The sequence below is a fragment of the Takifugu flavidus genome, chromosome 17 (assembly GCF_003711565.1).
Source record: "Takifugu flavidus isolate HTHZ2018 chromosome 17, ASM371156v2, whole genome shotgun sequence".
Taxonomy (NCBI): Eukaryota; Metazoa; Chordata; class Actinopteri; order Tetraodontiformes; family Tetraodontidae; genus Takifugu; species Takifugu flavidus.
In genome coordinates, this window is record NC_079536.1 from 10044605 (window position 1) to 10070336 (window position 25732).

The 25732-nt window shown below is 43.4% G+C and overlaps 1 protein-coding gene across 3 annotated transcripts in view; it reads right to left on the reverse strand.

Annotated features, from left to right (window-relative positions):
- nrp1a (neuropilin 1a) overlaps positions 1 to 25732 on the reverse strand; it is a 53464-nt gene that overhangs the window by 22224 nt on the left and 5508 nt on the right. For all 3 annotated transcript variants that reach the window (XM_057013428.1, XM_057013427.1, XM_057013426.1), the window contains exons 4-7: positions 12676 to 12857; positions 6987 to 7214; positions 4640 to 4795; positions 2310 to 2476 (exon numbers count right to left, since the gene is read on the reverse strand). In XM_057013428.1, coding sequence (XP_056869408.1) covers positions 2310 to 2476; positions 4640 to 4795; positions 6987 to 7214; positions 12676 to 12857 — 733 coding nt within the window. The remainder of the gene's footprint in view (positions 1 to 2309; positions 2477 to 4639; positions 4796 to 6986; positions 7215 to 12675; positions 12858 to 25732) is intronic.

Below are 25732 nucleotides of genomic sequence, written 5' to 3' on the forward strand. Positions count from 1 at the left end.
AGCGGCAGAGATGCGGATCAGCACCTCCAAGTCAGAGGCCATGGTCCTCGCTCAGAAAAAGGTAGAGTGCCTTCTCCGGGTCATTCTGTTCTGCCTCAGGCGGAGGAGTTCAAGTATCTCGGGATCTTGTTCACGAGTGAGGGTAGGATGGAATGAGAGATCGACAGGCGGATCGGAGCGGCGTCAGCAGTGATGCGGGTGCTTAACCGATCTGTCATGGTGAAGAAGGAGCTGAGCCGGAAGACGAAGCACTTGATTTACTGGTCCCAATCCTCACCTATGGCCATCAATGTTGGGTGATGACCGAAAGAACGAGATTGCAGATACAAGCGGCCGAAATGAGTTTCTTCCGCAGGGTGGCCGGGCTCAACCTTAGAGATAGGGTGAGAAGTTGAACATCCGGGAGGACCTCGGAGTAGAACCGCTGCTTCTCCACATCAAGAAGAGTCAGCTGGGGTGGCTCGGGCATCTGGCCGGGATGCCTTCCGGACATCTCCCTTTAGAGGTGTTCTGGACATGTCCCACCAGGAGGAGGCCTCGTGGCCGGCCCAGGACTAGGACGAGGTGGCGGGATTACATCTCTCGCCTTGCTTGGGAGTGGCTGGGGGTCACCCTGGAGGAACTGAAGGAAGTGGCCGGGGAGAGGGCTGTCTGGCATCCCTCCTGAAGCTGCTGCCCCCACGACCCGGATTCGGATAAGCGGGGAAAAACGAGACGAGATGAGACAAATGCAGTCGTGCTGGGTTCCTCTGCAAGACAACTTGAAACCCTATACATCCCAAATACTCACACAGACAGCCACAAACACACAAATATACGTACAAACCAACACACGCGTAGCTAAATTCTGATTAATAAAGGGGAGAAGAAGCAACAGGAAGCAGTGTTTTAACACTAGTGAGAAGGTAAATGTGCCATTCTCCATCTGAAAGTAAATATTCTTCATGGTCATCTCTTTTTATTCTTAATAAATCTCTTATTCTTAGGGAACAAAATCTTCAACAGCGTATCAAACACTATACGAAACTATTAAGAAAATAAAATCACTGGAATTATTGCCAATGCTAGAGGCTTCCTGCTCATACCTCAACCAAACACGTTGTGTTGTGGACTTGAAATATGCAACTTACACCCCACAACTAATTCCTCAATCTGTCTAATTCCCTATGTAGATGACGATCGCTCCGTACTGGTGCTGACAGGTGAAAAACAGGACATGGCATCTGTATATGTGTGTCCATATGTGTGTGTGTGTGTGTATGTGTGCGTGCGTGACTGAATCCCAGCATCCCCAGAGGTAGCTCCCGTTATAAAGAAAAGGGACAGTTAATGGGTTGGACAGGATGATGGAGGGAGGCGGATAGGTGTACAGTGACTAAGCCAATGTACACATTTTGGGAAGGCGTGGACCTAAACACCCGCAGGTCCATCTGGGGGTTGGGGGCAGGAGGCTGGCTGACATTCAGCACTGGAATTTCACTAAGAGCTTTATAGGGAAACTCCACCCTCAGAGATGAAAGGACAAATATAGAACGCTTGTTCCCCACATCATTCTCCTGCTGAACTTATTAATAGCCTGTAAGATAATTGGTGTGAATTACAGGTCTGACTTTGTCTCACAGAGAAAGAACCTGCATTTTCTGCCGTAATAATGCAGAAGTCAGCTCTTTTCTATCATTATTTATAATTTTAAAATGAGGAACTGTTAGATCAGGTGAGAATAATTCTGGTTTCTGCTAATCAGTAAGGGTGGAATATATGAATTACTAGCTTGAATGCATGAACAGCGCATATTCTTGACTTTATTGCCAGATTTGAAATACACTTTGGAATTGGCTAAAGGATTAAACATGCAGCATTCTTCACCACGAGGCAGACTGTTAGAGCTTTGATTGTCTTGACTGGGTGAAGTATAAATGGATAAGTGCTATCATGTGGACAGCCAACCAGTTGCAAACTGAGGGAAATAAATTGTTCTAAGGGTTTAATTCACTTTGGTTTGGAGAAATTTGAGATGACAGGGAGACATAGTCCAATAACAAATGTGGATGTGGATTGTTTGCGGCATTGGCTTTTTGTTGACATAATGAAATTAGCACTCACACTGTGTTTAAGTCTAATCAAGTTAAGGTTTTTCACCTACATTATGTTTTGTGTCTCTCTATAGGCTGGCAGAGACAAATGGACTGTTGGAAATTACATTTTTTCAATAACGTTGCATGCAAAAATTGATTTGATTTAAAAAAAAGATTTTTTTTAGCCACTGCTACAACTAATAGCAGTCCTCAGTAGGAGAACTAGCATGCTACCTGGATCCACTCTTTGTTGGAGTCCTCTGCTGGTGTCCATGCGTTTTCGTAATAGTTGAGTCTTGAGCGCTCTGGAGACCAGCTGGGGTTATACTGGGATGAAGCCATGATTTGGTCTGACGCTATCTCTCCCGATTCCATTCCCAAAGGGTCGCTGCAGTCAAAGTCTGTGGAGACAGATAGAAGGTGAGGGAAAGGAAAAATGGGTAAATCAGAAGCTGTTTGGTGGAACTCTGAGCAGTGAAAGCCCCAGAGTGTGCCCATAACACACTTTGAGAATCACAGCTTGTCTCTGGGGAGGAGGACTCTACATGACCACCCAGCACCATATGCCAGAAAAGAACAGGGCATATTTGTAGTTTCAAACAAAAGTAGATTATAAGAATCAAGACATAAATGTGACTTAATAAAACATTCTCTAGTAACTGCATCAATGATTTTCTTAAATTTAGGACCCAAGTGGGACAGATTATCTCAATCTGGTCTCAGGAGAGACTTAAGGTGTGTTGGTATGTGTGGTTTTAGGCTGTATATCACACTTAATGGCGCAACCACCCATGTCAGGAAGCGAATCCCCTTGTTTGTGTTAACATGGTGGCAAACACTGTAAGACAACTTAGGCTCCATACGTTTGCTATGGGTCACCTTCTCTAACCCCAAGAGGTCAGAGATGGTGACACTGCTGGCTGTAAAGCAACAGTTGGAGCAAACAATATGACCCTTTGAGCTGTGTAGGAGTTGTCAGATGTCACTATAACAACATGGAAGGACAATTTCACGAATTCACCTGGTTCATCCCTCCTGTTATTGCTAATTTGCTTCTTTAGTCTAATAGTGACCCTGCCTTTAATATGTGATGGTCTCCCAAAGTGTTCGCTCCCAAGAGTCTGCTGTGGCTCTTTATTGGCCATTTGCCTAAAAATGCAGTCATATGCTTGTGTGCACATGGACATGCACAGTCAGAGAGTACAGGATGGGGAGCAGTGTGAAACTGTTATGTAGTGGCTGCCTATGAGCCACCACAGATGGTCTCCCCATCTGCCACACTGCTAACACACCTCCATCACTGGGTCAGATTCAGAGTTTGAGTGTTACAGCGTTAGCTAGCTGCATGTACATCTCTCAGTGAATCCTCAGCATGGGGCTGAGAACACTGTCTCACACCTCTCTGCTCCCATCAGTGGCTATCTCTAAAAAAAGGTGCCCGTTCTTGTCAAACCTTTGTAATCGAAGCTCCGCCATCTACCTAGATTACTCAGTCATACCATTGTAACATAAACATCTCCCACCACGGATGGAAACTTATCATGTGGGTGACTGATAGCCAAGAAGATACTGAGGCAGCATGATGGAGAGGGGAATGCAAACCAGAGAAATGGAGTAAGAACAAAAGACTGCACCTCCTTTCATCACCTTATCACCTATCATCAGTAGTTTCAGCAAGACTCTCATTCATCCTGCAGAAGCCAGAAAATCCACTGTGTATTATCCATAAGGGGATTACGGATGATTCAAGAGATATACATCTGGAGGAGCGCACATAAATTCAAACATTTGGAATTGGTCCTGATTTAAGCTAGCCCTGCCAATTTACCAATTACTGATCTTTCAGAATACCTCTTCATGGCATACTAATCTAAATTTTAGTGTGTAAAAGTCATTAAAAGAAATGTGAGGAGACATGACATTCCCAGTCTGTGTGAATGTGTGTGTGCAGTACTGGCCTTCCCTTTAGGCAGTAGAATGTCATTTTTGGAGATGATTAGACGAGTTTTTGAACATCATCCATCTCCAAATCCATTCAAAGCCTTGCTGCCTGTGTTTTGGGTGGTCTTGCCCCCGGACAGATTCTCAACTCTTGCCAGCACATGTCTTTTTTAATCAAAAGTGTCAGGAGTTTGACAATTGTGGATGTGAAACTCTTTTGGTAAGTAGCCCGAGCTGCAGGAGGTAAACCTGTCCATGGTACAGCTCTGAATAAAGAAGCAGGAGGTGTGTATTTATTAACTGAGAGGTTCTTTAAATATGTGGGACTTTGTCATAATAGCATCATGTGTGGCTTTATTTGCAGACAACATCTGCTTGTTACTCTTTAATATTCCTCCGGGAGGTACTTTATTACCCCCTAATTCATGTAATTACCTCGTTTCATTTCAGACTCCACCAATACACCCAAAAAACTCTTCTTCTGAATGATTCTTTATGGGTTGTAATTTGATTTTAATTCCAACCACAATAAACATATTTTGCCTGTGTTATTGGTCTACCACTAATTCTGTTTCCCCGCAATCCCCAGCTGGCTGATATTTTCTCTTTATATGCCAACTCACCCTCTGGAACGGTCCTCTCGATGACGGTGAAATTGGCAGAGAAGCCTTCTTTAGCAATGGCGCTGTCAGTGTTGATTGTAAGTGCCAGGATGCCAGTGTAGGAGATGATCCTGCCTGGGGTGTTCTGCCCGCAGTATCTCCCTATGTATGGACCCACTGGAATGGGGGGGGGAACATAAACATGGCTAGTTAGGGTTAACTCAATATTTGTTTGTGTGCCACAGCCATGCAACACATGGGCCTGACAACCAAAGCACCCTGTGGAGGTGTGAAAACTAGTATGTCAGTGTGGTATGACACAGACTCCATAAAATCGCTTGAGAAAAGACTCCCGACATTCCATTTCCACTTGCTGCTCAGACACAATGAGAAAAAAGTGCAAGGGGGAGCTGCTGTGTGGGGTTTTGTCTATTGCCATAGCTATAAATTCCTTAGATTTTCCCATCAGAAGTGGACGCAGCCATGGCCGAGGGAGTTTTGTGAAAGAGACCAAATGAATAAAAAGGGAGCAGACAGAATAAAAAGCAGTAATAGCGCAGAAGGGGCATTTCCAGGCCTGCAAATGCAGACGAAAATGTAAAGAGAAGGGGGGACTACTATGATGTATTTACAACTGCATGCTGCCAGCTGTACACTACATTCATATAAAAGGGATACCGCCTCTCTGTGCTCCTAAACTGTAGTTTCAACAGTTTAGATAATGACTGTAGGTGGAGACAGAGAAGTCACATGCTGTTTGTGCCTGAGGCTCAAGAGTAAACCTGAAACCAGTCAGCTAAGAAAAAGGAGGTACAATATTTGCTTTGAACAGTTAAAACTGTTAAAGTTAAACCCACAATTGTTTGATCACTCTTTGTTGCATGATGGTGTTGTCTGGGAAGAGGAGAAGAAATATTACAATAAATCTATAGATATGGGGTAACAAGGGTGCAGCAGAGCAGGAGAGGACATTGACCTTGCTCCATTTTTCTGATGTGTCCTATGATCCATGTACATTCATCGGTGTGTGCTCACAGTGGTGTGAAGAGACCTGCAGCTTATCTGTGATTAGTAATGCTGTGATCAGTGGTGAGTGACAGTCCTGCTTTTCTGTGGCCTCCTGTCATCCAAAACATGACCCTTTCAGTCCGGCCCCTACATTAAATGCACAAGCCTTCCCCCGGGAGTTTACAAGTCAGAGGTGGAACTGGCTCAAATTAATCTTCATAGTTCTGGTGCCTGGCACATGTGCGTGATAGTAGAAATGTGCATTTAAAGCCACCAAAGCTCGGGCTGGAAAAAAAGAAAGGAAGAAAAAACATCTTCCCTTGGATTATCTGCTTGACTCCACCAGTGCTATGAAATATTAAAGAACATCTGCCTGTGCGTTCCTCGAGGGAAGAGTGCCAAAGTAGTGCCAGTCCACTATGGTGTGCTTTGAAGAGAGTGCAGGGATCGGGAGGTGTTATCCCCCCCTTCCCGTGCCTCACGGAGCCCTGCCTTTGTCCAGACATCACCCGTCTCTGCACACTGCAAAGGCCAGTGAACCTTCAGCCTTCTGTGCTAACACACTATCGACCCATCTGGCAACACCACAAATGGCAAAATTCAGTACACTATATTACCCCTGTGGTTTATTTTTGCACAAGGCAGTCTGTCACATGCAACAACACACGAAGGGTGTGAATTGATAGTGTCTAGTTGCTGCCCCAAATAGGCTCAGCACAGGACAAAAGCATGCCGGAGCAGGTCCTTCAAGTGATAGACCTCAAGAATTAAAAGTCAGAGGTACCAGCGGAAACATCTCTTTTAAGCTGTTCTATGTAACATTAATATTAACATGTGCTAATAAAGTGATTTGCAATATTCTCAGCTCAGCAAGCTTTAATTAACACAAATGTTGAGGATGAAATGTGTCCCACCTCAAGGGGGAGGGATTTAAATGAGTATCTGGGATCAAAGGTCAATGCTGTACAGTTCAAATTGGTTGAGAGGCGAGTCCCTTTCTACTTGAAACTAGAAAAGTCATTTTAAATAGATATGATGATGTTAATTCAGTTGTTTTTGCTTAAAGCAGAGAATGCTGCGCACCCCTGAATGCTGAGATGGGTTTGGCTTTTTTCTCACCCAGTAACGGGTGAGAAAAGCTTCCTTGTGGCCCCGCGTTGCGAAAGCCTTGGAGAAAAAACTAGAAATTTCAAAGGTGACTTTGTTCGCTCAGTTCAAAGCCTTGTGCCAGGCTATGGGAGCATCACTTTTCTTTTGACCTGCTGCTATAATTGGTTTTACTATGATACAGCAACAGTTCACCTTGTATTGGGATCCGTTTCATCTCATTTTTTGCAGCTTAGATATGCACTTTGCTTACCTCCAGGAAAGCCATCCCAAATCTCCAGCCGGTCATAGCGGCAGAACACACCAGCAGGGGGCGTTTGGTCTGGTTCCAACTCAAAACTCTCAAACTCCAAAATGATCTCAGACATCTTGGGAGCGAAGATCATGAATGTGCAGTCAAGGTTGTTTGGGTATTTCTCTGGAAAGCCAGGGGACTTTATGACACCGCTGTTGGAGGTGAAGTTTCTGGAACATTCTGGGCCTACAGGAATAAGATACAAAGGCAACATGAGGAGAAGAGATGAAACAGGGATGCAAGTAAGACAGAAAGGCACCTTTTAAGAGACTGTAAGTAATCACTGGAGAGTGATTTTACAGTGTTGATATTGAATGGTTCTCTGTTGCAGCTCATCTGCTGAGTGTTTCACAACCCAGAGACAGATGTCCCCCTTAATACTTCTCCCCTAAGTACTTTGGTAACTTTTCCCCCGTCTTATTGCATTAAATCTGTAGTTCTCAGAACATCTGGACCGTTAATATACACATTAGTGAAACACTTCAGTCACCAGGATGATAGAATCAAGAATAAATAGCTTGATTTTCTCAACAGAAACCTGGCTCTGTCATCAGAACGCGTCTGCAAAACATTCGAGAGGTGCTCAGGGAAATTCTAGCTTAGCTGATGGGAGGTGAAGATGATGGCTTGGTGTGCATCAGCACACATTCTCACTTGAAATGCACATTTTTACAGAAGGAAAAGTCAAAATGTTTATTCACAGCTCCCTGGAGAGCTGCCATTCAGCTGATGAGTTAACACAGGCTTTTTCATGTTAACCAATCATTAAGATTATGATTTAAGAATGAATTATGTGATAAGAAGTGAAGCAGACAGCTGCCAGATTGACAGAAAGAGATATTACAATATGTTTGCCAGGCTTACACACACACACACACACAACACACACACACACACACACACACACACACGCATACATACACACACACACACACACACACACACACACACACACACACACACACACATACACACACACACTCACATCTGAGAAAAATCAGGGCTAACTGTCACCCAAGGTAATTATTTGTTGTCATTATTGGCAGGCATATACCCAGGATGATATCAATTTCATGTCCCTTTGAGAGTCCACAGGATGGAAGCAGATGGAGCATATCGGAACCAAAATTGCTCCGATTTATCAAAAGATAGCGCCTCCATGTTGCAGCCTCAATGATGATGATGGTAAAATGCAATTCCGCTGTTACTCCAGCATCTTACTGGGCTCCACATTCATGGCCATCAGACCCGCTCCATCCTGACCACCAGTAAGTGAAAGGAGTCTTGTTGATTTTCCAAAAAAGCAAGCACCAGTGGGCATTTTCTTTCTAAAGAGAGCTGACATTTAGTGTGGCAGCTAAAGCGCAGCTTTCAAGAAAAGCGAGTACCTTTAATTTCACAGTTTCCCCTTGTATTTACTGTTGGAAAAATGGAAAGACTTTGTTTGTAGCAGAAGCATCACTGAGATGAAAGTGTTGCTGAAGGCTTCAGTTTTGCACTTTAACTCACATAGTTGAGAGAAATATCAGACAGGTTTGTCATGGAAAAAAAAGAAAGAAAGAAAACAACAAAATAAAAGCATTCTTCTTTGAAAGCAGGATCTTGAGTGCAGCACATTAGATGCCTGTGAAAGGAACCAAAGGTCTTTGTGGAGTAGTTCCTTTGGATATTGGTTTCTATCCATTTCAATGGCTTCCGTTGTGACCCCTTTTTTCCGCTCAGTAGCTGACCAGAACAGTTTTGGCCACTGGTCATGACTCATTTTGAAAACCTCTGAAATCCTGAAACCGCTAGCACTAAAAACACATAAAACACCTCTAAATTCATATTGTTATTATGCTGATTATGCATAAATAGTGATTTAGGGCACGAACATTAAACATTTAATGGCTCATTGAATGAATCACAGTAAAACCGAGAAGAATGTCGGAGGGCCAAGATAGATCAGACTATCAGCCAAACGATCGCTTACACCCCCTTCACATGGGGAATCCTTTCTGGCACACCTCAGAAGCTCTATCAAAGCTGCTCACTGATAGTGGTCCTGCTTTTCCCCACCGAGTCCATGCGGGCAGTAAGAACGTGTTGAAAAGGAATGTCAGAAGATGAATGTATGCTACTGCGGGGCTGAAAGCTGTCTCGTACGCAATCAGCGCCCTTCCTTGTTCCAGGGGATGGGATATCTTGCTAAACAACACTTCCTGGGAATCAGACCATCCACCGTCCTGTTTACATGTCCATCAGCAATCGCATATAAATGCAAACATCTACACCTCTATGTGAAGTGTTTAGTCAAGAGTTCTCAGAGAGTTCTCTTATTTTGACTAAGAAAATCGAGTTTGGGAAGTGATTATCTATTAATTATTTAATCAGCTATTTTCTATAAGAAAGGTAGAAGAAGGTAGAAAGGTAAGGCTGACAGGAAACACACATTCTTTGATTTAATCCCAGATATAACAGCTACAACAAACTCTGCTTCTTTTTAAACAAACAGCCGAGTTTATAACAGGAAGAGGAAAGGAAATAACCTTGAATGCACAACATTAACCAGCAACCTCCAAGAGGGTTCTCAAACATTTACTGCCAGCTGTAATGGATTCCTGTTTATACGGCGCTCTTCTTCTCTGGACTGGGAATAAACAAGTGTCACTCAGCTTCGCCTACGTTCAGGGATTAGGGTTTGTTTAACAGTACGGCAAACTGATATTTAATGGGGCTTTGATTTCAACTGTGCAAGTGTTGCAGATTTATTATAAAGATTAAATAAATATGATTTGATAATAAAGCCAGCGCGGTTCAGTGCTTTACTCTTGCTGATGATGGAGCATCTCTATTGCTTTAAGTGCTGAAAGCTGAACAGTGGCTGAAGGTTAATCATTAAAACAATACCGAGCCAGGGAACAGGCATTTAATGTGTCAGCCTTGTGCTGTTTTCATTCTCAAACCCCTCTCTGTCTCCCTACCCACATATCCATTCTCCTTATTTCCATCTCCCCCTCGCTCCTTGGTGAGGGTTATTAGTGGCCGGAGACAGAGGGGCTGGAGGTGTTGTTCTTGGGCTGGTAAGTAAATCACCAGTGTTTATTTTCCGTGCTGCTTTCTGGCTGATCATTAGCCTGGTTTACAATCTTCCATGACACCCCCCTGTTTATCCTTATGCCACACTGATGGGGGGTTTAATTGTCACTGGAGAATTAACCCTTTCAGCGGTGCATTAAACATTAACCTGAAGCCAGCACATCATCGAAACAGATGGAACGGAAAGGAACCAGCTCAGTGCTGACCTGGTATTTATGGCATTGCCAGCTTTCTGTGACATAGTGTCTTTAGATGGGCTGGGTTTGGGGTGGCAGTGGGAGGTTGGGTGGGTCTGGTAGCCTCCTGTTGGCTCCTGTTGGAAAAGTTTTGTTGTTTTTGGTTTCTATGAGGCCCATGTGTGATGACAGTCTGTCTCCATCACAGATGTGACCTATGCCATCAGAGTGAGGAGCCCATTAAAGCAGAACATGGTGCTGTTAGGCTCCCTGAAACATATAAACCTTGAAATTATTTTCACAGGTGTGTTCTTACAATGAAAGCACCAAAATATAAAAACAAAATTTCTTTTGTTGAGACACAGTAGGTAATTCTCTTTTTTGACATTTTCAACCCTATCCCATTGAATTGTCATTAATAAATTTCATATAATAATGTGGAAATGGAAACTAACATAGTGGTGCTGGAGCGTGGAACTTTGTAGGCCTGGAGGGTCAAACATCAAGGGAAGATTTTGGCCGATGGAAACATTTGCTGAACTTACTATAACACTAAAGATCTCGTCGAGCTCCTCTGTTCAGCCTAAATATGGCTCCTTCCCCAGCTATTCTCTTGTACCCTCCTCATCTGCGCCATCTTACGCTCAGTCTCTCACCAGACATCAACCAATGAAGCACTTCTGCCAATTTGCAGGCTATAAAATAAATAGCCCATGCTAATTAAGACGGCTGGATGGGACGAAGGATTGCACGACTTGCTCCCTTCAGGACCAACTTTACACTGAATACCACTGATGAGAGCTAAGGCTGCAAATGCCAGCATGTTACCATGTGTGAAGGCCTATTTACATAGATTATAGTTTAAATGCCGGCATATGTAAACACACATGGGCAAGTTGGCATGCGATTCCGATGGGGAGCATGTGTTTACATAGCTCTGCTCTGTGGCCATGTTCATCTTTCACATGACCTTTGCTTGTTTTTAGAGATAAAAAAATTCCACCAGATAAAAGGCGTTTGCGATTCCTGATCCCCAGGCCTAGCTGTGATAAACAACTCGCATTCTTTGCATTTCCCTTCATTGGCATGCATGAGTGTGAGCCTCTCGTTCCACTCTACGCTATCGGAACATCTGTGTGCCGTCATTAATGTTACATGTATTAGCAAACACAATGTTTTCCCAGCTAATACCCTGCTTGTTGATAAGCTTGGCTATTCTGCCCACTCTGACTCCCAGCTCGGTTCTTTAACAAACAGAGCTGTTAATTGATCTCGGAGCCTTGTTCTGGGCGACGGCCAGCGCTGCAGTAGTCAAAACACAGAATAAATCCCAAGGATAATGAGGGTCTGAATGTATAGAATACTGAAGTACTTCAGCCTCTAAGCATTACCTTTAATTGCTCGATAGCACCTTGATACCAAATAACATAATTTTACTTGCAATGACTTAACAGGTAAGGTTCTTGAAACATGAGTTTCATGTCCGGAATTTATCCCCCGACTACCTTCTGTCCACATTCTTTTCATCTCAGTGCCGTGTGCATGCTCATCAGTTTCATCTCTTATCACCGCTGTGCCCAACATGCCTCATTTATAATTAGTGCTGGCAAACAGATGAGACTGGAAAATACCGGGCTATTTGTGGGAGGAATGTAGTAGATTTAACAAGCCTATCAAGGGGATGAGGTGATGTGTGCAGATGAGTTTGCCAATGTCGGGGTGGAGTGATGCTTTGATCTCGTAAATAGACTCCAGCAGCTGCCCCGCCGTGTTGGTGACACGCAGAAGCTGAAGCGAACAAACACAAGCACCAACACACTCAAGCCCAGATTAAAGGGAAGGTCGGGCCATTCATCATGTCTCAGAGGTCACCAGGGGGAGCATCCTATAGACTGCTGCTAAGGTTAATTAATGAAAGTGGAATCTGTAGCACCTGTCTGCCCTCAAGTCTCACTCCACTCCACCTCCTCTTTTTAATCTACCCGAAGGAAGTCAGCAAACTAACAGGAAATGCTGTCCTTTGTTTTGAAACCTCATAATAAGCAGCTACCTGATTCTAGAATGAAACAGCCCAAAAGGTCGATTATAGGCTGCTCCACTGTTATCCAACAAGATGGCGGACATTTGTTGCAAATCGTATAATAATTCACAAATGGAAAAAGCTGCTACATTCACAGCCCATATGGACCTGGGATTTGTTGCATTTGAATCGAGCCTATTGCTTCCCATACTGTGATTGCATTATTTTAAGCTTGGGCGCCTTCATTATATCACAATGACTGTAAACACATATAGAGAATGCTGACAGAGAAGGTCACTGTGGCTGCGTTTGAGTGACTTCACCAAGCAAATTCATGATTTTAGTTAAGAGCATCTGTGTGCAGGCCACCCACCTGTCTTGAAGATCTCATATCGGATGGAGAAACCTGCTCCGTGTGTCTCATAGTCGGACACAAACTTGATGAAGAGCTGGTTTCCCGAGGACACGACCGGGGAGGGTGCAATCTTCCCACAGTACTTCCCCACGAGCTGACCGCTCTCGTCCACGCCGTCTCGTACCTCCACATAGTCATACCTGGGCAAGACAATGGGGGATGTGGCTTTAATAATTTCACAGGTTTTGGTTTCATTTGTCAAATCTGCTCTTGTTCAGGTTCTGTACAAGTGAGTTGCACTGTGATAATTAACACAACCCTTACAAGTCCTTGATTCTCAGAGGAGCATCTGAATGCAGATATACACACAGCATATTGTGTAGGCAATGTAGTGGACATGAAACATTATGTGCTAATGAGGTCTCCAGGTTGAAACTCAGAGAACAGGTGGGCAGTCTATGCTTTTATTATATTGACCAAATTTACAAACATACATACACACACATGTGTGTGCGCTGACCAGTTGTTTATCTACCACCGAACCGCAGCCATGCACTAACTGTACGTGTGCATATCAGCTGTATAGGAGAAAATGGGCTCAGAAAGAACTATTATCCTGGACGGAGGTTCAGGGTAGGGTATCGAAGGAGCAGGTGTTAGAGCTGCTCCACACACACGCTCCATCACACACCACATTCAAATGGAATTTCAGACCCACAGCTATTGAAGGCAACAGCCACTTAATTGAGCTGGCACAGAGTTTAGGAGCAGAAGAGGAAAAATAACTTTGAAATTGAGAAAAGGAGCCATCATGCACAAATGTAGGTACACACACACACACACACACACACACACACACACACACACACACACACACACATACACACACACACACACACACACACACATTCTGGCATGTGAAACTGGAGATGGTAGCTGAATGGGTGGTGAGGGTAGTCTAAGTACCTTCTGGTTATCAACATGTGCATTTAGGACCTTGTTAACAGTGTACATTAAATGAATATGATTTGTGGTTTTTTGGTTTTTCACTTCTGCATGTGTGCCAACATGTGACGTCTCAGATGACTTTTCCATGTTGTGTTTTGACTGTGAGCTCCACTCCAGAAGCAGATTTCAGATCAGGTTTCCACAGTTCTTAATTGCCCATAACGCTTGTACCTGCCCCTTTTTCCACCACTTAAGGGAACATTCTTGCCCAGCTTTTGATAACGTGCCACAAGAGTCCTGCAATTTCATTTGAGACCCAATAAAAGCAATTCTACTGACTTCATCCTCCATCTTCAGGAGAGGCGAGAGGTGAGACAGAGGAGGTGAGAAAGCAGATCTTTTGGGCTTTTATCAGAATATTACAACAATTTATTGGACTCAGCTAGCGGAACAGAGGAACTTAATGTAGAGACATCCTGAAGTGATACTGAAAATTGGGTCCCCTGAGGAGGTGTCAAAGGATGGATGACCTCACTCTTGTTTCCGCTCGGAGATTTAAGATGACATAGAGCTGTCAAGTCTCTTGTTTCTTTAAAATTTTAGTATGTAGGATGAACATTTCTGGACAGAAAACTGGCTCTAACACAGGTTTGTGTCCGTGGAACCTCATTTTTCAATGAAAACATTCAACTTCTATGATAAGTCCATTCCTTAAGCACCTCTTTTTATTCCTCCCTGTAGTGTTTTTAGACGTCTTCCACCTGTGGCAACAACCGAGTTCACCTTACACGACTACCACTTTGTTCTTTGACTTTATCACCTGCAGCGCAGTAAAAAATACTAGTTGCACGTGGTGTTTACAACGTCATTCCACCCCCATCCTCTGCAGCTAAACAGTGCTCATTATTTAGTTTGAAATGCTCCCCTAGTTTTTTTTCCTTTCTGCTGCAATGACATCATTGTTATTTTAGTCACCAGAGCAAATATTTATGCGGGTGGTGAGGAATTTAAAGCCAAACCCCCCCATAACAGAAAACCTTAAGCTAAGCATTAAACATATGCACATTCTGATTTTACTGCAGCCCCATTAACAGTCGATTAACATCATGTTTTCATTTCACCCTATTCACCACCTAAACAAGAAGAATGCTCCAATTTTACTCTCAATTCCAACTCCCCACACTTCCTGAAAAAGCTGTTTATTGCATTTGCACTCTGCTGCTACAGCTTGGATGTCCCCCCTGTAAAAGACGGCGCAGTGGGAGAGAAATGATGCAGATGGCAGAGAGAATACGCCCTGGGGATTCTCGCTGTGCAAGGAAGGAAAGAGACAGACCTCCTTTTTGAAAATGTCTCTATTTGTGCCTAAATGACTCATGTGTCAGCCAGAACTCCAATGTTTTTTATGCTGTTCTGCTCAAGTATACCATCTAACCAGGCCCTTATCATCTGGAGGACATTATGCTTGGAAGAGCCGCATTAAATAGCTCCAATCAAGTGGTCGGAACCCTCGTGACGGCTCACTTCTTGGGCCGTGATTCCGTAGATGGGAGAGAATTACCCAGGTCTCCATGTATAAGCTCAGAAAAATGGGAGAAAAAAATTGGAACGATAATTTTTATTTTTATTTAATTAAAAATCCTGGATGTAACAATGTGGTCCAACATTTTGGGCCTCTCCTGTAGTTGAAGATTTACACCCTTTTGGACCAACCTCAGATTGAACCTTTCTGACCAAGCACATAAAACACAGATTAGGCACAAGAGCAACATCTGCAGGTGGTGCACACTGGAAAGGGTAAGATGTCTCTTTTTAAGCCCCCCAGAATGGTTACTAGGATAAGTGGACAATGGCTTCCAACAAGGCTTTGATCTTAGATTCTCATCGAGGAGACGAGGGATAAATTCACAGCATAACTGTAATGCAAATTTCCAAGTTGAACTTATGACTTGTAACAGAAGAGAACATGAATGGCGTTTCTCTATTCAGTAAACCCTGCTCAGCAACGCATGGTTGTCACTCTTACTCATTGTCAAAATAAAGTCCAGTTGAGCCGTGCACCTATTTATCCATCTATACTGTTTGGGTCTGGGTGGGCCCGCCACACACAGGCCCCACACATACACACACGCAAACATGTGTACACATACACACACGTTGAGCTGCCTACCACGCTGCTAATAGTGAAAATGGTTTTCCAATCCAATGGGGAAATTAAAGGAGAAAAAGAGAGGGGTGCTGGGGTTGGTGGCAGCGGAGGTTTGAATGTATGTAATTCTCAACGACCTTCACTTCACCGACTCAAATGTATTAGCCTGCTTTCTTTCTGCAGGCACAGAGAGAAAGCAATCCGCTAGTGTCAAACAAGAACATTAGCCCTCCTCATGAAGCCGAAGAGAAGGCGACAAACCACCGGCCTAACAATATAACGGTTATATTGCCTGAAGCTTTCCCATGGAAATAATCTTTCCTCCCACTATAAATGTCTGTTAGATTGTGTTGCCTTTGTAGAACCATATCAGAGGCAATGGAATAATGCCACGACAGACTGTATAAGCCTCATACAATCAGTTAGAGTTTTTAATCAGGCCATTTATAAGCTCAAACTTATGGAAATCACCAAAACAAGAGATTTTCTTACTTTCATCCACTCAGATGGATAAAAACACAAATGCCCCAGTTCCTCTCTCTGGTGGCTGTCACAGCACATGTTCTACTGCATGAAAACATGTCGCCTTCCATGTCAAAAGGTGGAAAAGACCTCTGAAATTAACTTGGGAGAGCTCTGTGGGTCCTAGGGAAATCAACAGAGAACAGCATTTTGTATTCAGTTGTCAGAGAACTCAAACTCCTGACGACTTCTCATATTAACGACTTACAAAGTGTCACCTGGGTCTCCAAGAAAATAAATGAAAAACTAAAATCATCAACATAAGAGGAGCTTATCCAACATACTTTTAGTGTGCCCAGAGGATATCAATTTCCCATCTGTGCCTTGTTGCATTCAAGAGCAATGTCTCCTTACAGGAAGCTCTCGGTTCACGTGAACCCAAATCAATGTTGAGTGAATGTAAAGATACAATGAAACCTCATTAAAGAACAAAACTTACAGCTACTATATCGTTCTTCAAAATTCTTCAGTCTACTCAAAGCACACAGTTAAATTTAGCCTAATTTTTTTCAACTGAGGTAAATATGATTGTTTACAGTTAATTTAGCAACGATTATGGGCAAAATATTGAAATTTGGGAGCCATTAGGGAGGAGCTGATGATCTATAAGTGTATAACCGTTCCTGGTGGCTGATACTATTACAACTGTTTGTCTTGAGGTATTCTCCCTCCTATTGGGATATTTGCAGCACATGTTTAGCAAATTGCAACTGTTTTATTCCCTTCAGAATCAGTAAAACATTCACACCAGTGACTCGCGCTTGCAGCAGATGCATCTTCATGTCTTCCCTGAATGCTAGATGTAATTCCACCATGTAAAGATAAATTAAAACGGCCATTATTGGTTGTTTTTTCCCGCTAAATTTCTGAAACTATTTCCACGAGGAATGTTTATTATGAATTTTCAAAAGCTTTCCTTCAGCTAAATGTGCAGACTGTTGAAAGCATCTCAACATGGGAACCCACATGGCAGGATAAACTGCCAACCAATCACAGCTGATGGGTTCAGAAGTGGTGGCTTGTCAGTGAAGGCAGGAGGGCACAATTGCTTTGCTCGCTATGATGTTGCCACATGGATGGATGGATGGATGGAAGATATAAAAAAGATGGAACGCTCTGCCACAACTGCCCAGCTGGCCTCTTTAAGTGTCGACACCACAGGTTGGAACACGGTCGCATGGTGAACATGGTTCGATGTTGTGGCCCTTCCTAAGCTGCATACTCACACTTGTGAAGAGAAGTTTTCATTAGCAGTGATGGATTTAGTTTGCCACCACCCATTAGCCTTCATAATTACACTGCTGCCGTCAACAATCAGATGAATGAATTTGGCTACTTACACCCAATTATTTAATCCCCCCTCCCTGTGCAGCTGGCACAATATTGCTTTATTGAGCATGAGCTGAGATAGTGAATTCAGCCCTAACCCTTTACATTTTGTGTGTGGGCGGGGTGGGGAGGGGTCTTTTTTTTTTATAGAGCACAGAACCGGCTCATACTGCTGTGACCTAGAACCATAAGGGTGGGAGGGTAAAAACAGGCAGGGGAAATAAAAGTGACCACAAAAGCTGCCTCTGTTAGTGTGTTGACTAAATATCTCCCCCCACCTCACATGAAAGGACTAAGTTCAGCTGACTTTCCCATTCCCATGGACGTCTATGAACATGCCCGAGGCCTCATTCATAGCTGTGCCTATTTGACCGCTTAAAATGACAATAATCTGGAGCATGACAAACAGGTCAGAACAACATAATTAAATGCAAGCAATTATCAAATCAAATCAAATCAATCTTTATTTGTATAGCGTCTTATACAATTAAAATTGTTTCAAGGCGCTTTCCAGAATCCCAGGGCCTAACCCCAGACAAGCAACAGTGGCAAGGAATTATGTATCAACAGTTTAGCCAGAAAATACAGTCCTCTGTTTGGATCAGAAAGGGCAGCGTTAGAAATGATCAGTCAAAATATCTGTTTCCCACTGAAACTGACTGAATTCAAATGTAAAATCCATTCCTAAAACATGGAGGGATGACATTTGCTACCTAGCAAAGCCGGTCTCGTGACTGAAAAAGACAAACAAGGCAGCAGAGTAAGATGCTGATCTTAACTGATAGATTTTGTTTTTACATATGATAACCACTTATGTTTGTCAATACATAGTGTGTTTTTTGTAATTTTAGTATTCAAGATATTTTGTTCATTGATGTTAATGTGAAGAGGCCTACTTTTGGTGGATACTGGCTGAATTTCAAAATAAAATCCAGCAATGCATGACAATGCCGACAGAATACCGCCGCTTGTTGACGACGATTCCCTGAATCAATGTCAAAAAGGATTCATGAGTTTGTACAAACCCAGAAACAAATATAGAAAATTGACATTAGGAATAAAAAACAACTGGAGAGATTTAAAGATGCGATAGGAAAGTATAAAAAAGTGGACAGGGAAAGGGCAGAAAGAGAAGCACTTCAGGTCATTTCTTGGAACCATTACAGCAGCGAATGGCTCCAACTTGACATTTGAGAGAATCTCTGATTACGCAGAAGAGAGGGGCACACAGAGGTGAGCGAGGAGAGAATCCTCCACAGGGGTCTGCGGTGGGGCTCAGATGATACTACAATGAGAAGTCAAGGGTAAAAATAACATGTGGGGCTGGTGTGACACAGCAGGCTAACACGTGTAGACTGCCTTTGTAAAGTTACTGCCCTTACTATGTTTATGTTGCATGCCCCCCCCCCCCCCTTCATGCAGCCTCATTCCAGCCTACTGTATAATCATGATGTAGTAACGCAGTAGGAATTTTAAGCCTCATCCCAAACTGAGGGGACCTGAACTCATCTCATATTGCAGTATATTCTAGAAGAAAATATAACTGATGCTCAGATTCTCCAACCACACTTGGGACAGGACATATCAATTAAATGGGAATATATTTGGACTTTTAATGTATCAGAGTCAGACTTTAGAAACTGAAGTCACTGGAGCCAGAATCACCTTGGAAGATGAAGGTCTACCTAGATAAACTGATTTCTTCTGCTTTTTCCTTCAATAATATGTTGAAGCAGGTCTTAATCCTAACTGGGTGTCACATCTCCTGCCTTGCCATTAATGATTAAACAAGGCAGAAATTCTCAGCTATGCTCACTGCTAATCTGGATATTTTTTTGTCAAGACCTTAACGACATTTAGCCACGTCAAATCAAGAACAGTGTCCCGTTTGTTTGGAGTATGCCAGAAAAGGGTGGGGTTTGTTAGTGGACACAAGATTACTGGATATCCTGCCCCTGTGGACATGGATGTGTATCATCGGGGTCTGACAAGAAAAAGAAACATGAGGAAACATGTATTGTCAGCATCCTTGCGCCAATGACCTACTGAACTTCACAGGGACCTGAATGAAGCATAACTTTGAATCCTACCAGGCGGTGACCAAACAATAATATTAGAATGGAATATTCAGATTGCTGGGAAAAGTTAGGGATGCACCCTGCTGAGTAATGGACTGTGTCTGGGCCAAGAGGATCAGGCTGCAGTTAGAGGAATCAAAAGAAGCAGAAGGAGGAGGAGGAGACCACAGGAGGAGAGCAGAGGAGGAAGGGGGGAAGATGAGGGGAGTTGAGGATGGGGGTCAAACAGAGGTAAAGCTTTTGGGTGCTGTTCAAATCTCTCGTCTCTGCAGTGGGCAGGAAAAGACAGAAAGCGTGGTAGGTGCGATGACGCTGTTGCCGGGTGAAAAGGAAACAGACTGGCGAGGGAGATATAGGAGTACTAAGGCTTCTAAGTGCTCCAGTTGATAAAAAAGAGCAGGAAGAGAAACAAAAGAGAGACGTGTAAATAACCGATCAATCCATCCTGACTTTTTGTAACACGCAATGTGGCTTTAAATGTGTTGTTTTTATTTTATTCTAGTTTAAAAATAAATTTGAAGCATTGTAATCCATTGATTGACTTTTTCCCCCAATTATTAACACTCAAATCTTACTCATTTGAAGGACTTCAAAATGTCTATTAAAATATGCAAATGAAAAACGGCCAATATAAAGGAAGCAGTGACTGGAGTGTTGGATTATTTCAGCTCTGTGGAAACACAAGTTTCTTTCACTTAGTTCACTGGACTCTCTTTGTGTTTCTTTTTATTTATTTATTTATTTATTTGTTTGCTTATTTGTCAATCTGTGTTCTGTGGTAGAAAATGGCTGAAAATCACAGATTTGTGTATTTGAGTCTCAAATAAGTCGTTGAAAGCATCAAACGAGGAAATGCCTTTGGTGCTGTGCCTTGAAATCTTGAGCTGCAATTACGGAAATGCAGATACGCATTTAAAACAATGGGCAAAATTCCCATGGAATTTCACAGGGATTTGTTGAATTTATGTCACAGTTGCAACTACACAAATAAGGTTGACAAATAGGTGCTGGGATGAAGCTAAGGAAGTATCATGAAACATCCTCCCACCAGCAAGTTTCTTTTACATGGCTCCATAATGGCTGGTGGCCTGAGGGCAATAGAAGTAATAACTGCACTGGGAATTATTCAATTAAATGTTCCAACCAACCACTCACTCCCACCCCCCACCCCCGCTCCCTGGCATTCTTTCTCTCTTCTTATTCTTTTCACTGTACTCAATGCGGGGGGGGGGGGGGGGGGGCTGCAGAGTTGCTAGGTCAGAGAGCAGTCTGGGCTGGGTGTTCCATGACCCGGTCATCTGGCTGGATGTGCAACTGCTTGGCTGGGGGGGTAGAGAGACAGTAAAGCCTCACTATCTCCTTAACTGAGTATAATACAGCAGGAATAGTCAGCCAGAAGCAGCAAACCTGATGGCAAACCACACAGGAAACTTGTGACCATACAAAATACATTGGGGACAGTAAAAGGCAGAGGGACAAAACAAAATAAGTTTAATAATAGATACATGTTGGCTAAGAAATGCAGTAAGGGTTCAATTTCCCTGGAATGCGAATGAGCTCATCAATACAATATTTACCATTTAAAACCACATCTTTCTTCCCATGGTTGCTTTGGTCTGGTTGGGCAGGGAAAGCTTAATTTTTTCCAGTGATGCAGCACTTCAAAAGCCAAACAGGTCATGCTGTGAAGGCCTTATGCCAAGCACTGCATTGCTTCGGTGGTGCTACTGAGCTAAGAGGCTGAATGCTTGGCACTGAAGACCTGAACTAAGTGCTGAAGGTGAGCCAGCATTTTCCTACATCCCAAAGGTGACTCTCGCATAAAATTTGAACTTTTTTGCCAACATGAAAGTTGACTGTCCTGGGGTATCATCTTTGGACACCCTGAAGGTTTTCACATCAAGGTTTTAAGGGACTTCTTACTTATCCCTATGTACGTAACAGACATTCTATAAAGACTGGCCACTCACCAGAGATATGGCCTGCTAATAGCACTTTCAGAACCACCCTACTGTGATAATGCCACAATGGTTGCTGTGGGCTGAAATTTACAGTCAATTCCCAGCTACCTAACAAAAGAAATAAAGTCATAAGGGAAATACTGGAACAGTGGGTGCGATGCAAAAGAAAAGACTACAACTAATGATGTCAATTTAGTGGGGAGAGATCCAGCAAAGAGCAAACAAAGAGAGGGACTGTGAGTGGCTCTAATTGAATCAAGTGCAGTGGGGTACCACCCCATCAATCACTGTCGGCTTGACGCCTTTGCCGAATCACGCAGTGCTGAGTGGTAGAGAAACACCGATGAGTTGATGGCCTGCTGAGCACAGAGCTCTCCTGTCCCAGGGATGTGAGACTGAGACAGGCAAGTGCTTGGCTTTACTTCCTAACTACAAAACCCTCTTACCCACTGCAAACAAACTTTGCTTCACCCAGCACCTCTCTGGAGACTTGCCTCATTGTTTGAATGAAGGACCTTGCGGTCGAGCACTTACTCCCTACCACTGCTTGAGGATCTACAAGCAACAGAATGTGAGGGAAACAAAGTGGCAAGCGTAGGACCAGGGCCACATCAGTCAAAGTCACACATCCCTTCAAGGTTGGACCACTGAATGAAACCTGTTTGACAAGCCTTGACACGGCGTATTAAAGTAGATCTTTTGATCAGTTCAGCTAAACTAAGCTTTCTTTTGCCTTTCTCCTCTGTGACAGGAGGAGAAGTAAGACATTGGGAGGTGTAATCTCAACATGATCCACCCCTGATTGAAGCTTCCCTACCCACATAGCCTGAACTGAGTTTGTTCCTTATTCATCAATGCTCCCCATCACTGGGACACTTGAATATCATTTGATAGAAAGAAAAACAGGTAAGTGACAATAACCTGTTCGGGGTGGGGGTTGGGGGTTGGGGGCGGGGGGGGGGGGGGGGGGGGGGGGGGCACCTACTGCTGGCTGTCCTTTGCAAACTAAAAGGCCGTATTGAATTGTGTGACAGAATGAAAAATGAGTAAGCAATTTCTTCCTGTCAATATGAGTCCACATTCAGAAAAGGCCAAATTTGGCAATCTCATTTTTTTCTCTCCTCCAGCACAGTGCTGACATCTAAGCTGTGTAGGTCACTGATCTATTTCACAAGAAAATTCCATATAAGGATGTTTGTATTGCTAATACTGGACAGGAAAAGAAGAATTCATTAACTGCATGCCAGATAAAGGTTACTGACACTCATTCCTGGGGCACTACCTCCCACATAAAAATGAGAAATGCAACAAAGATATGCATGAGACTGTATGATGATATGTGACTGATGCATTGGGATATTTAGGAGTGCAGGCCTTGTCTAGTCTTTGTGTTTTCCGCTCCTTCTTTCCTGTTTTCCTGCTCCTCTACTGTGAAGTGGACCCCCCTCCTGCTGTGAGGTAGAGTGGCTCGCCTCCTGGTTTTGGTCAGGCGGTGCATGAATCAAAGTGGTGACAGAGCAGCGGGGTGGATGGCAGATGCCACGGCCAGAATGCTTTTCAATCAGACTGCCCTTCCAAGCAACATCCAAGGTGAAACACTTCACCAGCAGATGAAAGAAAGAGGACTGTCAACCCCATGGTCACATGCATATTGCATACATGCAGGCACACATGTGCATGGGTCCACTTTAATCCCACTCATTAGCCAGGGAGCAGCCCCTCATGTTTAAAAGAAATGAAGGGCAGAAATGAGAGTAATGAGAGTGAAGGTCAATAGCTTTGTGATGCAACATCTCTGTCTACTGTCCTGCCTATTCTGCCCTGTCGTTAATTAAGAGGGTGAAACACTGGCTGAGGCTGAGGCTTTCATTGGCTTTGAATTTCTCAGCCTCTATGTAAAAGGATGTTTTGCAGATGCCAAACAGGAGGATGTACTGTCAATGAAATGTAAGATGTGCTCACATTTGCATCTGGAAGTCTTCCCACAGTGCCAAATAAGGTCTGATCTAATTGCTGTGAAGAGCAAACAATACCATAAATAGGATTGCTCTCTGACAGGCCTTTCATGGTCAATTTTTTAAATGCAATTGGTTCTCTGTTGTGAACGGTTGGAGTCTGAGGAAAAGGCCAGGTGCATAATTTTGACTGCTATTGTCCTGCTATTGTCCAACACTCTGGCTATAAAAAGTCACCCAGCTTGGGTTTTATCCTGTTGTCTGTGTTTTTTGGTTTCACTTTGAAACAATGCACAGATGCTTCTCTGTCCTGTGTGATATATAATAACCTGTGTAATAATGTGCTCATGTTTACTTTAACCACATAGCAAGAAGTAGAAACACAAACGCCTCCATATGCCGCATTGTTTTGTGTGTGAAATCATATACATAATTGTGGGCTGCATGACAATAGTGTCATTGTCGGTTGCTATGACAACCAGCTACGGAGGTGTTGTTACTTGTGATAGGAAATAAGCCATCTGACACCAATAGAAAATAAGTCAAAACGAGCCAAGAAAAGTTGAAAAAAAGCACCATGTGGGGTAAAAGCATTAAAAACATCATCGAGGCTTGTACCCTTGGCCATCTTCTCTCAAAATCTTTACTGCCACACAACAGTTTAGTAAAGATTCCTGTTGTGCTAATACCTTCATTTTTCACCAGGACAATGGCTGAATGGTCACACAGCCGCATTTGTCCATGGTTGCTCTACAGAGGAGCATGAGAAGGGAGCGAGAGTGGTAAGGAGAGCTGATTTCAGATTCAGTTAGGAGTTATTACTGATCCCCAACAGGGAAGCTCCATCCACTCTTTTATGTTATTGTAATAATGACTATACATTATATACATCATATTTACTATAAAGGGAAAAAGAGGAGTGATGATGTAGTCAGGCTTGAATCTTTTCCCACAAATCCTTTCTCTACCCTCTCTTTCTAGAATTAAGTGGCATTCTCTGGAGGGACCTATGACCACATCTCAGAGGAGTTCGTGGGGTTCTACATGACAAAGACTGACTCAACTCCCCCCAAAGTTGCTGTTAGTCATCCCTGGAGTCCAGGCCTGTCAGGAATGCCAGGAAGGGCAGGATGTCTATTGTGGAAGGTGCGTGCAAAGAATGTTTGCCTTCCCAGCAGGCCCAGCAGCTCCCAGCAGGGATATTGGTGTAAAGGGGCACTCGGGACAGAGAGTGGGGACAATTAAAGGAGGCAAGCGCGCTTTTCAAAGCATTGAGCTACAGACACACAGGTATACTTTCAGACCTCTAAAAATATGGTGAGGTGGAAGGTTTTTGGTTGTCTTTGAAATCCCCCTTGATTTCCACCTGAGACAGCATTCCTCAAACATACCCGCTGCTTGGCACCCGCCATATAGCTAAACTGTATCCACCTAGAACTCCTCCGCACAAGGTGTCTCACTAAAATCTCTGTGGAGTTCAGAAAAATATCCTCCAGACAAAGAGGAAAGCACAGAGACTGAAGCTTCTTCCTTTTCCCCTGTTTTTGACAGTGCAGCCTAGACCGACTGCCTGCGAAAGATTCCACTGGGCTGAAAAAGTTCTTCTTGCTCAGTCAGCAAATCTGGTGCCATCAATGATTCATAATGTTGTCTGGAGTCCAGTATGTCTATAGAAAGTTGGTTCTCCTACTTGGGCTGGAAAGAAGAAGATGGTGAGAACAGCTTGTAGCTCAGTATGATCTTGTCAGCTATTTATGAACCAAAACTTCCTTCAAAACTCAAGTTATCTACCCTATAAATTAAATAAATCTGTGTTATGAGGTCCCTGGCACCTGCTTGGATTCAGACGCCAGAATCAGACAGGCCTTATCAGATTTCAAAAACAGAGAATGGAATGGATTTGAACAAAAGTCAGCCTGTTTACTTCAGGGTTGTTTTAAGTTGAGCTTACCTTGCTCATTCGACTGATTTTCAAAGCTGAACTGATGTCACATATTTGCCTTGATGTGGGCTCTGCCTCCAACTTTGTGAGCTGGGAGAGTGGCAGGGGTGGCCCCTGAAACTCTGCTCTGTGAAAGTCTACAGCCATGCGTGAAAGGTAAACACGTTCTGCATTTAGAATTGCAGGGCTCA